This window comes from Argentina silus, assembly GCF_951799395.1.
Source record: "Argentina silus genome assembly, chromosome: 3".
Taxonomy (NCBI): Eukaryota; Metazoa; Chordata; class Actinopteri; order Argentiniformes; family Argentinidae; genus Argentina; species Argentina silus.
In genome coordinates this window covers 14,047,670-14,060,566 of record NC_139657.1, presented here as the reverse complement: position 1 = coordinate 14,060,566, position 12,897 = coordinate 14,047,670, and the positions used below count along the sequence as shown (strand labels likewise).

Sequence of the window (12,897 nt, the reverse complement as noted above, 5' to 3'; positions counted from 1 at the left end):
TATTTGCATATTATTTGGCTGGCAGAGACAATCAAACCTGGTTTCAAAACATTATTTGAGCATTATTCTCTTAAAGGGACAACATATATAGCTTTTACCTGCCCACTGTTTTGGAGAGAAATAAGTAGGATTACCCCTTTGAGTCAACATTATCAAGGGCCAACCTTTCCCCTCGATCCTGAGGGGCAAGAGTGAATGAGCCTTGCTGACATGTGGTAATCTGGATTTGAGGTACAGTAGGATAGGCCAAATGAAGCAGAACCAATAGATCAATCCTCTGTTTAACACACTTGGTTATGTTGTGCATGGAAACACGCCTACATATACCTCTTTCCCAACAGTTAATAGTTACCTACAGACATGATGGTGCAAACAAACTAAAGTTGGAGTGAGAGCAGCTGACTGTTCTGCTTTACTTTCCTTTTTCTTAGTCCTCCTTAAAGTTGTTTTTACCACTCCTCAGTAATGACACCACAGTGGGAGGAAGTTTAACCCATATTTAATGTTCTGCAATTGCTATAAAGATATATTTATATTTAATATATTTATTGATATATAAAATAAAAAAAACTGGTAAATGAGAATGCTCTTGCGCCCTAAGAGCTTTGGTAAGTGGTTACGGTGCAATTATGCTATAATAACTGATGTTAATGAAATACATAAAACAAAACATCAAAGAAAAAGCTACTCAACTGGATTACCTCACTTTGCATTGAGGAAGAGTGTTAGTTTTGTCTTACCACTGAAACTCCTCCATGTCGTTTTTGATTGACTGTAGCCCATTGCGTATCCCAATTGTGTGTGTGTGTGTGTGTGTGTGTGTGTGTGTGTGTGTGTGTGTGTGTGTGTGTGTGTGTGTGTGTGTGTGTGTGTGTGTGTGTTCGACAAATGCTATTGACACAGGCATAGACCCCCACAATACCTAAGGAGAGCATCAGACCTAATGATCAAAGCGTCACTCAGCAGAACAGTGCGTATGCAAATTAAATGCCGATAAAGTAGAACAGTGGATAACTAGATTAACACAATATAGAGTAGGCCTACTTAAAAAAAAGTGTATAATTATATTCTAAAGAACAGGGAAACGATTATCTTCACTATACATGATCTTACACGATGTTAGTATCAATGTTACCAGTTGTTGCTAAAAAAAAATATATTACACAACTGTCAGAAATAGTATTTATGCCATACCGAAAGCAAGGGCAGTTTTGATCAAGGAAATCATTTATCTTACAAATCGAACATATGACATGTACGCACAGAATCATTCTAAATATGTGGTTGATGCAACATTTTTGTCATGTTATCATCGAAGTTCACAGGAACAATGAATCAAAGCCAACACGCAAAAGACTTTCAATACTTGAACAATCAGAGTTACATTCAGGGACAGCAACGTCAACGTACAGTATACTGAGTAGATTGGGATAGAGGAGATCGGTGATAACTGAGTGTTTAGGCCTACATACTATATGCGTAATAACATACACAGTGTACTACATTTAACTTCTCCTCTGCATTTTGTGTTATTTAGAAATGTACGCTTGACAGAAAAACGATAATATTCTAGTAATTCTATTTCTATGTTAAACCCTCCTCGATGTCGCTTGGGATTGATGTCACTGGCGGAGGGATAGCTAGAAGCTTCAGGACAGGACAGAACTAGGGGTACTGAGACAGACAGACCGTTTGCTACTGTTGAGCGAAAGTGGGTGACGCTGAAAGATCTTGTTCGATGGACAAACTGAAAAGACAATTGTTATATTTCAAGTAGCCTTTAGTTATCATCGAAGTGAAGTATTGAGCTAACATCAGAAGCGATTCTTGTATTGTCACTTCGCAAAGGAATACAAAAATGTCGTCTCCAAGTCCGGGCAAGCGGCGAATGGATACCGACGTGGTGAAACTGTATCCTTTTCAGAACATAAACAGAGAGGGAGGCAAAAAATATTTTTCATGTTTTTCAGATCATTGATTAGATTGACAGCTCTTTTTCAATGATTATAAAGATGTTTATTGTGTATTGAAGGTAGATATCTACAGAATGTGTTATACAATCAAACAATAACCCCTGTTTAAGGTTGTTGGGTTTTTCTGACAACAAAGTGGAACAATGTTGTTTTGATGGGGACCACACCATATATTTGATTGGTGCAGTTAGTCCTTGCAGTAGCTATTTTTAACTGATATTTCGGCCCGGTAAAATATGTCGTTGCTTGATTTGTGTAAACAGAACATGGCATGGGACATTTTGATCGCTTTTTGTGTTTGCTCACATTAGAAAATCGCAGGTATTGTACGGAAGATGTAGGCAGTTAGCAAGCCTATACTATAGCTATCTAATTAGGTTAGGTAGCTTTGGGGGATGTGCCTACCAAAACAATCATTGCTTGCTTGTTAGACAGGTAACCTCCATGCATGGCATTTATTTAATGCAACCCTCAAACGACGACGGCTTCATGGCTAGAAAAGCTAAACAATGACGCTGCTGACCTTGTTGGGCACCATTTTTAGTTAGCTAGAAAGCTATCCATAACCGTCTAAGGGCTGTATTTTATTTACAATCTAACCAAATGTTTCTTCTGGATCTAATTATAAGCTTGCTAGCTAAATAGGCTAACTGTTATGTCTCTTGAAGTCCTTTCCAGTTGACGGACCTGTTCTGTTTCGGGCAGGGTCGATTGTTATTAGGGAATCTTGTTTACAAGTCATTAACATGTCAGTTGTTTGCCAGTGCATTCCTGTTTTTAACCAGTTTGATGGTAGGTTAGCTTTGAGAAATTTGAGTCATAGGGAAAATGCCATTACATAACGGAAAAAGTATCGTTTTGTAATAAGCAGAGCTCTCGATGTTTGTGAAGATTGAGTTTGGTTCTTCTAGGTGATCGTTTTTTGTTTTATTTTTAAATCATATGTATGGGTTGTATTGGATGAGACTCCTGTCTTTTGTATATATATATATATACACAAAAATCTGTAATATGCCCAAAGATATATTTGGCCCCTTTTATTTTTAGATTCAGTCGATGCAACTTTGCTTGATATGATATTGATAACCATTTAATTCCTACGTTTATCAAAGCTCTCATTTTGAAAACAGCACGGAAAATATTGAAATATTTCAGTCATGAGGGAGTTATCGGAATGTTGGTGACCATGATTTAATATAACGACAAGTTACTGAAGTTTGCCTGAAAGGTTCAGACCAAGACGGCGTGAGTCGAATTGTTTTGTTTTTGTGCTCCTGCAGCGGGAGCTTGCGCTCTGATTGGTCAGCCTGTTACCATCCGGAAACTGGTAGAGGGCGGGACTTAAGAAACAGCTGATCGAGTGACAACAAACCGTGCTGCCTGAACAGGCTGCGGATGGGGGGCTGGGAATACAGACATACTAGTCAGCAGCCCACCTGCCATACGAAATCAATCAGTTAGAAGTGCATGTCAGGCGCTTATCCATCTCTGTAATCTCCAGAATGGTTCTTATTTCAAGATATTCGATGGTGTGAGGCTAAGCAGATAATGTGCTGTTGATGTTCACAATATAGATAGTTTGATAGAGTTTAATTTAGTACTCCTTTTTCCTTTTGTTATCTTGTGTGGGTGTTGGTTTCCTTATTAATTTAGGTCTGATGTCAGGAAAAATGGGTCTAGAACAGTCTCTGTTTAACTGTTTTTGGTACTCACTCTAAAGGCAAGGTTAGCTCCCTGATTTGTTGCTCAAATATGTAGTAAACCTGTACAACGAGAGTTCTCTTTTGTTCTCAAGACCCTTAGTAATGCTATTGCTAATGCCTCCACCCGTTCACGTGGCCATACCTTTCCTGAATCTAATGAAAAAATGAAAATCATGTAATAATACAGTAAGTAACATGTGGCTTATATCAAATAAATGAGCGAACCCCGTCTAGCCCTACAGAACACACTGTAACTGGGTGTGTAACTCTGAGGCCCTTAGGGGTCTATGTAGAAGCAGGAGAGTTGCTATTAAACCCTGCTGGCAGCTGAGGCTCTCAGAGCTGTTACGATAGCTGTGATGTCTGGGAGCAGGTTCAACACACAACTCTGGTACATGACTGACAACACATGTGAGGATCATGTTTTTTTGTGAGAGAGTGAGTGAGTGAGTGAGAAACCAGTCTATGTAACCTGAATGTATGTCTCAGAGGATGTTGGGGTAGTGTGGCTCCCAACATGGCCACTGATGTTGGTTTCCTGTAGAGAGCAGAGGAACAGTAGTATAATAGAGCATATTCAATGGGGAACACATGATCATGTGACTGTTTGACCTCTCTAACACTGGAGCCTTGTTCAATTTAGGTCCCTAGCTCCCTCCCCTTCAGTGTTTAAAGATCTGAATGGACTGTTTAGGGGTAAGCAATGTGTATTTTTGATTGGTTCGGTTGAAGTCCTTTCAGATCTGTGAGCATGAAGTGATAAGGGCTTGGGACAGAAATGGAACCAGACAATGCTTTAATTTGGATGTTTTTTGCTACCTGATCAGGTCCATCGAGTCTCACTTGCTAGGACGCAAGGGCTCTACTCATGGTCCAGCTTCAAAGGGTAGATCCTAGGAGCAAGATTTATGTTCTTATTATTTATGATTTCTATTATTTTAAGTGCATTACACAACAGTCAATTTATTCCTACATGGAGATGTTGTGGTGTCGATTTTCATACGTGCATACGTTTTCACATGTGTCTAAGTGTGTATGCCTTGGGTCTCTCAGGGCAACCCCTGGGGAAAGACATGACAGAGATGCACAATTTCACACACTGCTGTAACGGATTATTTATAGAGCCTCCTGCTGTAGGTCACAGCTGCCCTGTCCTGTTGGTCAGTAGTTCTCAAACCTTTCATTGCATTGAGCCACCTTGAGCTTTTCACATTTTAGTGTGACCTATGAAAAATTATGTCTCTAGCCACACCAGAACCCAGTTTGTAGCCGGCTCATATGCAATTTTGTTTTCTCACTGGAAGTGAAGTAACAGGAGCTTGACAACAGGATGATGAAACACAGTAACTGTTGCTCTGGTATAGCATGTATGTATGTGTGTGTGTGTTTGTATTTGTCTGTAACAAGTTTTACACACACTGTGGTCTGTGCATGTGTCAGTAGCATTTGTCAAATACACACACACACACACACACACACACACACACACACACACACACACACACACAAAAAGGTCTCTGGGTTCTTGTCTGACACATGTCCATTGAGCAGGCCAGGTTTCTCCTGCTCTGTCACCACACCCAGATAATAATGACACATCATGATCTTCCCCACAGCAGCTCCTTCCCACTTTGGCCACTTTTCCAATCCCCCTGGTCTGAATGTCAGCTCTCATCATGTTGTGGGCATTCTGAATAGTGAACACTACACTAATCTGTGCCTAACAGTAGACCCACCCATAGAAGAAACTTACTCAATGTAGAGTAATGAGCCTAGGTGTTGTGCTATTGACTCACGTGTGTGTGTGTGTGTGTGTGTGTGTGTGTGTGTGTGTGTGTGTGTGTGTGTGTGTGTGTGTGTGTGTGTGTGAAGTTGCTAAGTTAAGTTCTGGTTAGAGCCTAAGGTTGTGGGGTTGTAAGTGTGTGTACTGTAAGTTGAGCTGCTGTCAATTGGCTGTGCTGGACCGCCAGTGGTCACTACATTATTGATCACACGCCACAGCTGGTGTTATTGATCCTGCGTTTGACCTCTGTCCTGAAGAACTGTCTCCTGTAAACCACTGGTGCTTCAACTAGCTTCAGCTTAGTGCTGTTGCACCAGTGACCAGTAGGAGAGGGGTAGAGTTTGGTAAGCTTTAAAGCAGAGGCGCCATTAAAGCACCCCAGAATATCCAGGAGCAGTCTTTAGCCAGCAGCAGCCTTTAGCCAGCAGCAGTCTTTAGCCAGCAGCAGCCTTTCAGAGTCAACATGTTTATTGTTGTTGTCGCTCCTCACAAGTCAGGTCTTAGTTGTGTCTTTTCCTTGACGGGCGGTCAGTATCGAGAGCAAGCATCAGGTCACCATCCTTAGTGGACTCAACGAGTTTGTCGTCAAGTTTTACGGTCCACAAGGAAGTAAGTCGTTTTTAGCAACATCTTTCGCTGACGTTCGCTAGCTTTTAACCTGGCTCTTTGTGTCATTCTGAATAGTTCTGTATGCTATAATGGAGAGAGGACGATACCTGTCCACGACAGGGAACTATGCTCACCGCCCCCAAGTGGGAATGGGAATTGAGGTGTGTGTGTGTGTGTGTCTTTTTCTATTTAGCGGCGTACGAAGGAGGTGTGTGGAAGGTGCGAGTAGACCTACCAGACAAATACCCCTTCAAGTCACCGTCTATAGGTATGGAAATAGATCTCTGTTATTACTATGCAATAAATACAGTAATATGAACTTACAGCATAGCTGGTAATATTGTGGAAGGCATAATTAGGCCTTACCCCTCACAGTTCTACTCTACAGTGGATGCCTGGTTCACCATTCCTTTTATCTCTCCATTTTAAGCCACAGATTTCATGCAGACTTATTCTGTTATCTTTTTCCCCCCCCACAGGATTCATGAATAAAATATTTCATCCCAACATTGATGAAGCGTAAGTTGATTATGGTTATCGTTGTCATTATCAACGTTGTTGAGGTCGTGTTGAAGATCTGTAGATTGCATTTTTATGATGTTATGTGAAATGTTGCACACTATTTGTGGTTTCTTTCATGGCCTTAAGGAAATTAGGCTATTTATTCAGGAGTTTTTTATAATGTGAATTCCTCATGGCTTGACTAACTACCTGAAATGCTGTAAGTGGACTGTCTTTTCAATCCACCTCTCCTTGCTGTACAGAAGTACCGCCCATACCTACACTCACCGAGCACTTTCTTAGGAACACCTGTACACCTTCTCATGGTGGAGGTGGTGTAATGGTGTGGGGAATGTTTTCTTGGCACACTTTGGGCCCGTTAATACCAATCAATCATTGCTTGAATGCCACAACCTATTTGATTATTGTTGCTGACCTTCATGACCACAATTTACCCATCTTCTAATGGCTACTTCCAGCATCGTGATGCACCAAGTTCATGGTTGTATGAACATGACAATGAGTTCAGTGTTCTTCAGTGGCCTTCCCAGTCACCAGATCTAAATCCAATAGAACACCATTGGGATGTGGTAGAACGGGAGATTCACAGCTTGAAAGTGCACCTGAAAAATCTGCAGGAATTGCGTGATGCAATCATGTCATCATGGACCAGAATCTCAAAGGAATGTTTCTAACATCTTGTGGAATCAATGCCACAAAGAATTGAGGCTGTTTTGAGAGCAAAGGGAGTTCCCTACCCCAGTATTAGTATAGTGTTCCTAATAAAGGGAGTTCCCTACCCCAGTATTAGTATAGTGTTCCTAATAAAGGGAATTCCCTACCCCAGTATTAGTATAGTGTTCCTAATAAAGTCCTCAGTGAGTGTATAGCAACAGGGAATATTGTGACCCTAATCTCCTATTTGATTGATCTAAATAAGCCCACCCTGACCTGACTGATCATTGCTGTTCTTTCTCTCAGGTCAGGAACTGTGTGTCTAGATGTCATCAACCAGACGTGGACAGCCCTATACGGTGAGTAACCCTTACATCTGACACTTTAGAAGTGGTCTGATTTAGCTTGAGCTTGATGTGTTTAAATGCACTGGTCACTGGACTGACTGGCTGACTGGCGGTGGCCAGTGACGCGGACAAAGCGAGTGAGCTGTACTGTACTGTCCTCTACTATAGGTGCAGGCCGCGCATCTAATCCTCTTACACTTTACTCAGTGACAACACTTGCCTTCAGGCTGCAAGGTCACTTAACACACTGCGTCCCTCGCTCACAGGGTAGTATAGGAGTGTGTGGCGTAGGTGGTCCGCTGAACTATGCTTGCATCATCAGTTCTGTTGCCTGAAGACACTTAGGATGACATTTTGTTGTTCTTAACTAAGGCCCCCATTTACACACATATTGGGAATTGAACAACAATATCTAACATGCACAGTGCACAAATTGCAATCCCACTCTCTGTGTATGTACTTTGCCTGTGTAGGATAAGAAGATGAACATGGGGTTCCTAGTCATTAGCTCTTGGTGCTAACACAGTCTTGAGTTGCACAGACATCCCAGGTTGATACCTGATCAGTTGGTTACCTTACATGAGTAGGCAACATACGTTCTCTCTATGATCATATCTCGTCTGTTAGAACCAGCAGTGAGGAACCTTGTGTCAGGCATGAGACATTCTAGACCTGTTTTTCCAGTCTCTCTCAACTTCAGTGGGGAATATGTGACATTTCAGCAAGATTGCTGTACCGAGCTAATGGCCTTCGTATATACCTCATGATGTCTTGTTTATACACCATTGTTATTGAATAATACGAATGTACAAATTACAAAGCTGTTTCCCCAATGTGGGACATACTGGGTGTGGCCTAAAAGAAAGTTGAATTCCTGAGGCAAAGTTAACATTATTTAAACATGATTTCTTTGACCCATTTACTGTTGTAAGGAGGCCATTGATGACCACAACCAGGGCCTATTTTCTCAATTATAATGTCCTGATCACAACCAAACAGAGACCTCTAGTGGTCGTTTGTTTTCAGGGACTGGACCTGAAATGCATACTAAAAGGGAGCTAAACGACTGGTATCCAATAAAGTGCATAATATTCCTCTCTTCCTTGAGATATGGAAGCAGTGAGCTGTATATGATTTGATGAGCGAAAACAAGGTTTCTACATAGTGGGATCATAGTAGTAATTATTTCGAATCCAGGTTTTTGATGTGTTCTCTTGGATGGCATGCTCATTGCCTGTTTACTGTGCTTTTCCAAATTCCCTGCAGACCTCACCAACATCTTTGAGTCGTTCCTGCCCCAGCTCCTGTCCTACCCCAACCCCATCGACCCCCTGAATGGAGACGCAGCTGCCATGTACCTGCATCGGCCAGAGGACTACAAACACAAGATCAAAGGTGGGCCTCTGAGGCACATAAAACAGTTGTTTTTTGGAATGTTGTATCTACACTTATAACCACAAGCCATTCCAAACTGGTACAGATACAGGAAAAAGGAGGAACAAAATATATTGTCACAGTTCTGTTCTTAGAAATGTGTATGATGAGGCCTCATGATATTGATATGATAATGATAGTGTAGATCTCTGAAGGTCAAATGTATTAAATGCCCATGGCTGACAATCTCTCTCTCTCTCTCTCTCTCTCTCTCTCTCTCTCTCTCTCTCTCTCCCTCCCTCCCTCATTCTACCCCTTATGTCACAGAGTACATCCAGAAGTATGCCACAGAGGAGGCTCTTAAGGAGCAGGAGGAGAGAGAGGGTGACTCCTCATCTGAGAGCTCCATGTCAGACTTCTCTGAGGATGAGGCACAGGACATGGAGTTGTAGTGAAGGGGAGACACTCTCCTCCTCAACCACACAGACTATCATTTCCTAAACAGCAGAAGCAGAACTATTATATTCATATTTAAACGAGGCAATTTTTTATTACAAAAAAAATACAAGGATTTTTATTGATATATGAAAAGCGACGTGTGAGATTTCGCAGTCTCCACCTCCTTTAGATATTCATGATTACTCGCTCATCTCTCCCCCTCCCCAGCACCCTCCCTAGAAAGAAATGCAGCGTTAGTTTCCATGATCCTTTGCTGTAGCTGCCGCAGCCTGCAGTCAAGGTTGTACTCCTTTGACCCTATTCTGACAACCTGTCCGGCATGACCAGGTGGGGGATGGAGGGTGGGACATGAGGTCCTCCACAGAGAGAAGCAGTGCACTATGGGAAGAGGAGACTGTCAGACTGTCATTGGCACAGCAAGACAGAGACAGAATGTTTACTACACTCAGTAACCCAGTTCCCTGCCCCACCTCACCCCCTCTTTTTAATTTGTTTTATTGATTTTTAATCCTCTGAATTGTTCCAACGTTTAATTCGATGTGTGACACACTGTTTCAGCAAGCCACGCCTTTTTGTTCTCCCTTTGCTCTTGGGAGAACCACAAATGTATGACCCACCATTTCTGGGGTCATTTCAACAACACAGAATCTTTCTTTGAGGTCTACTTTCACCTGTCGACTTTTTTTCTTCTTTTTTTTTTTTTTCTTCCTTTGAGACGCCATGGGAAGCTGCCATCAGAATCACAGGATCACTCCTTCCCCCAAGGATCAGTGCCGTTCCAGGCCGCAGGGCAGTCATCTAGACCCATCCAACATGGCTGCTGATGACCTCTCCATTAGACTGTCCTCTGTGAGGCCCCACAGGCCAGTATGCAACCCTTCTGACCCACCAGACATGGTTGTCATAGAAATTGTTGTGTTAACATGCCTTTTCATCCTGTAGACATGAGCACCAGTGCACCAACCTAGACAAAACCCATTGTACCCACCACATCATGATATGGTGATGTTAACGCTCCCATCTACAGAGAGTGAGAGAGTGAGAGAGTGAGAGAGAGAGAGAGAGAGAGAGAGACAGCGAGAGAGATAGTGATAGTGAGATAGTGTGTCTGTTGTTGTCACTCAGACGAACAGACAGCTCAAACAACCAGATCACTGGAGCCGTAGTTCCTGTTCATCAGTGACACTAACTCACATTACACTGATGCCCAGGAGAAGAAAACCCGAGAGAGACAAACATCTGTCAGAAGAGGAAGTTTCTGTCACAAATCAAACACATCATCATGCGGGTGTCCCAGACACTCCTTTAGCCCCCCCCCCCCCCCCCTTTATCCTCTTCCTCCTTCATTTCCTGCTCTCCGTTCTAGGAAAGTGTTTGTCATTCTCTCAGCATCCTTTTGTACATTGTGGCATGACACAGAAGTGAAGTTGTTGTGTAGGGTTTTGTTGAGCTAATATGCTATAGGAAAAAAAGAAAAAGACATCTACTTTGTCTTCCTTTGAGGGAGGGGGGGAATTAACTCGGTCCTTGTTCAATTGTTGAACCTCTTAACTTTGCCTATTGCTTGTGTTAAACTATAATAGGTGTTTGACTTGCGTAGGGATAGTTAGTTTGCTGGGTGGTGAATCCTATTATAATGTATGGTTTTATTACTTATATAACATACTAGTTTAAAAGCTAATTGTCCTGTAAAGGTGAAGAGATTAATACATTTTGTTTTGATTTTGACTCCTTATTTTCTTATTTTAATCTGGTCCTTTACAGACGTTACATCCCTGCCTATTCCCTCTTATGCAAATGTAACCTCCTTTAGTCTCAATATGCAGTCGCGCTTCTGTCATCTGGGTACCTGTCAGTTTCAGAAACAGACTGACACCCAGTCTTATACTCTTGGTTTTGACCTCTGTGATCACTAACACAGTGGTACATTGAAGTTACTCCGGGAATTTTCTCTGTATTCATTAGAGGGATGCGCTCTACAACAACAACTACAACAGTATTTTGGCCAAATTCTAACTTAAGATCTGTGAGTGCGTAATTCAAGTTTTTAATCAAATCTCCCACTGCTGTGATGCATGATTTACATGTATGTTTAAGTTACATGGGAGCATCTCAAGTTAGGATTTGGCCCTGAGGGAATAACCCAACCTTCGATAGAGAGGTTTCTGGCTCGGCTTTCAAGGCTCTGCCCTACTTGGGATGCAGTGTCTCAGGTTGGTTTTAAACTGAGATAACCTGGGAATCTTATTAGGGCACATTTAACAGAACATCTCAGACAGAAATGTAATGTTTAGATTACACACAGCTGACAACTTCTACATGTTGGAGGAGCTTTCTATACATTACATTTCTTTCTGAACATTGTGTACGCCTGTTGAATCGTGCCTTTGGTGACATGGTTAGGACTCATAAAGCCACATAACTGTGTCATAAGACTGACATAAAGCCTGTTACAAGGGTATTACCGTTCACCTGTCCCTGGGCAGATGAGCTATATTATCCATGTGTGTGTTTATTTCTTTCAGAAAACTCATCACCCTCAAGTGAGGACTTTTCTTAGTCTTACACATGAAACAGTTTAAGAAAAGTACGAAGTAAACAAAACTGAATGAATTCCTTCCTATATAGTTTTTTTTCTTCACAGAAAACATGCAGTCTAGGCTATACAGCAAATGGCATCTGAGGGGTGAAGGGGGAGATGCACCTGTACAGCTCAGAACTGACCACAATGATGACCTCAACCCTACAGTACATGACACATTTAGCTATTTGTTTGTTTTCTCTCTTTTCCTGCATTGGAATAAAGACAAGAGAACAAGGTTGGCAGAAAAAGAAAAACATTTATTTGTGATACAGGATTGCATTAAGAAATGTACACTGTTTGTACTCCAAGGTGAATTGCCTCAATGTTGAAATGGAGTTAGCATTAGCATCCACATACATTATGGGTGTAGTTTTAGCAATGTATTAACTCTGTGTCTCAACAAAACTCTGGTGTATTGCCATGGTTAACAGGAGACAAGAAAACAACCACGATGTGCATCGATGTTGGCTATTTGCACCTGGACATGAGTCATCACTATGTTTATTACCCCTTTTTATTTTAATAATGAAAGATATATTTGAAGCCTGTTATTTCTTTGTTTGTTTTTTGATTTGTGTGTTATCCCTTATCTCATGGCAAGGATGTACAAGACCAGATATCCCCACATGTTTTAAGGCAAATTGATGAATAACTAAATGTGCTTCCATTGTAACTTTAATAAAGAAATAAACAAACATTTGAAAACAAACTCCCTCCAGATGTATTCTGTTTGTTATTATAAACAATAAAAGACTTATGACTGCATTAGTTGCATTATTTGATAGGTTGAAATAAAATGAATATATTTATATATTGATTTTTGGCTTCCGTAGATTGTGTATTTGATGGTTAGATATTTGAATCGATAAGCATGGGGCAACAGGTGAGC

The 12,897-nt window shown here is 41.4% G+C and overlaps 1 protein-coding gene across 1 annotated transcript; it reads left to right on the top strand.

The window, feature by feature from the left end:
* The first annotated feature begins 1,675 nt into the window (after positions 1-1,675).
* Positions 1,676-12,573, top strand: LOC310802768 (ubiquitin-conjugating enzyme E2 H-like). The gene is made up of 7 exons (XM_083667313.1): positions 1,676-1,911; positions 5,992-6,068; positions 6,262-6,336; positions 6,548-6,587; positions 7,551-7,603; positions 8,858-8,986; positions 9,293-12,573. The coding sequence occupies exons 1-7, from the start codon at positions 1,859-1,861 to the stop codon at positions 9,415-9,417; spliced, it is 552 nt and encodes a 183-aa protein (XP_083523439.1). The 5' UTR covers positions 1,676-1,858; the 3' UTR covers positions 9,418-12,573.
* Positions 12,574-12,897: the final 324 nt, after the last annotated feature.

Excerpts from the sequence above, each read along its gene's own strand:
- LOC310802768 (XM_083667313.1), top strand. The coding sequence starts at position 1,859 with ATGTCGTCTCCAAGTCCGGGCAAGCGGCGAATGGATACCGACGTGGTG. Across the intron at positions 1,912-5,991 it reads GATACCGACGTGGTGAAACT|TATCGAGAGCAAGCATCAGG; the intron begins GTATCCTTTTCA and ends ACGGGCGGTCAG. Across the intron at positions 6,337-6,547 it reads CTTCAAGTCACCGTCTATAG|GATTCATGAATAAAATATTT; the intron begins GTATGGAAATAG and ends CCCCCCCCACAG.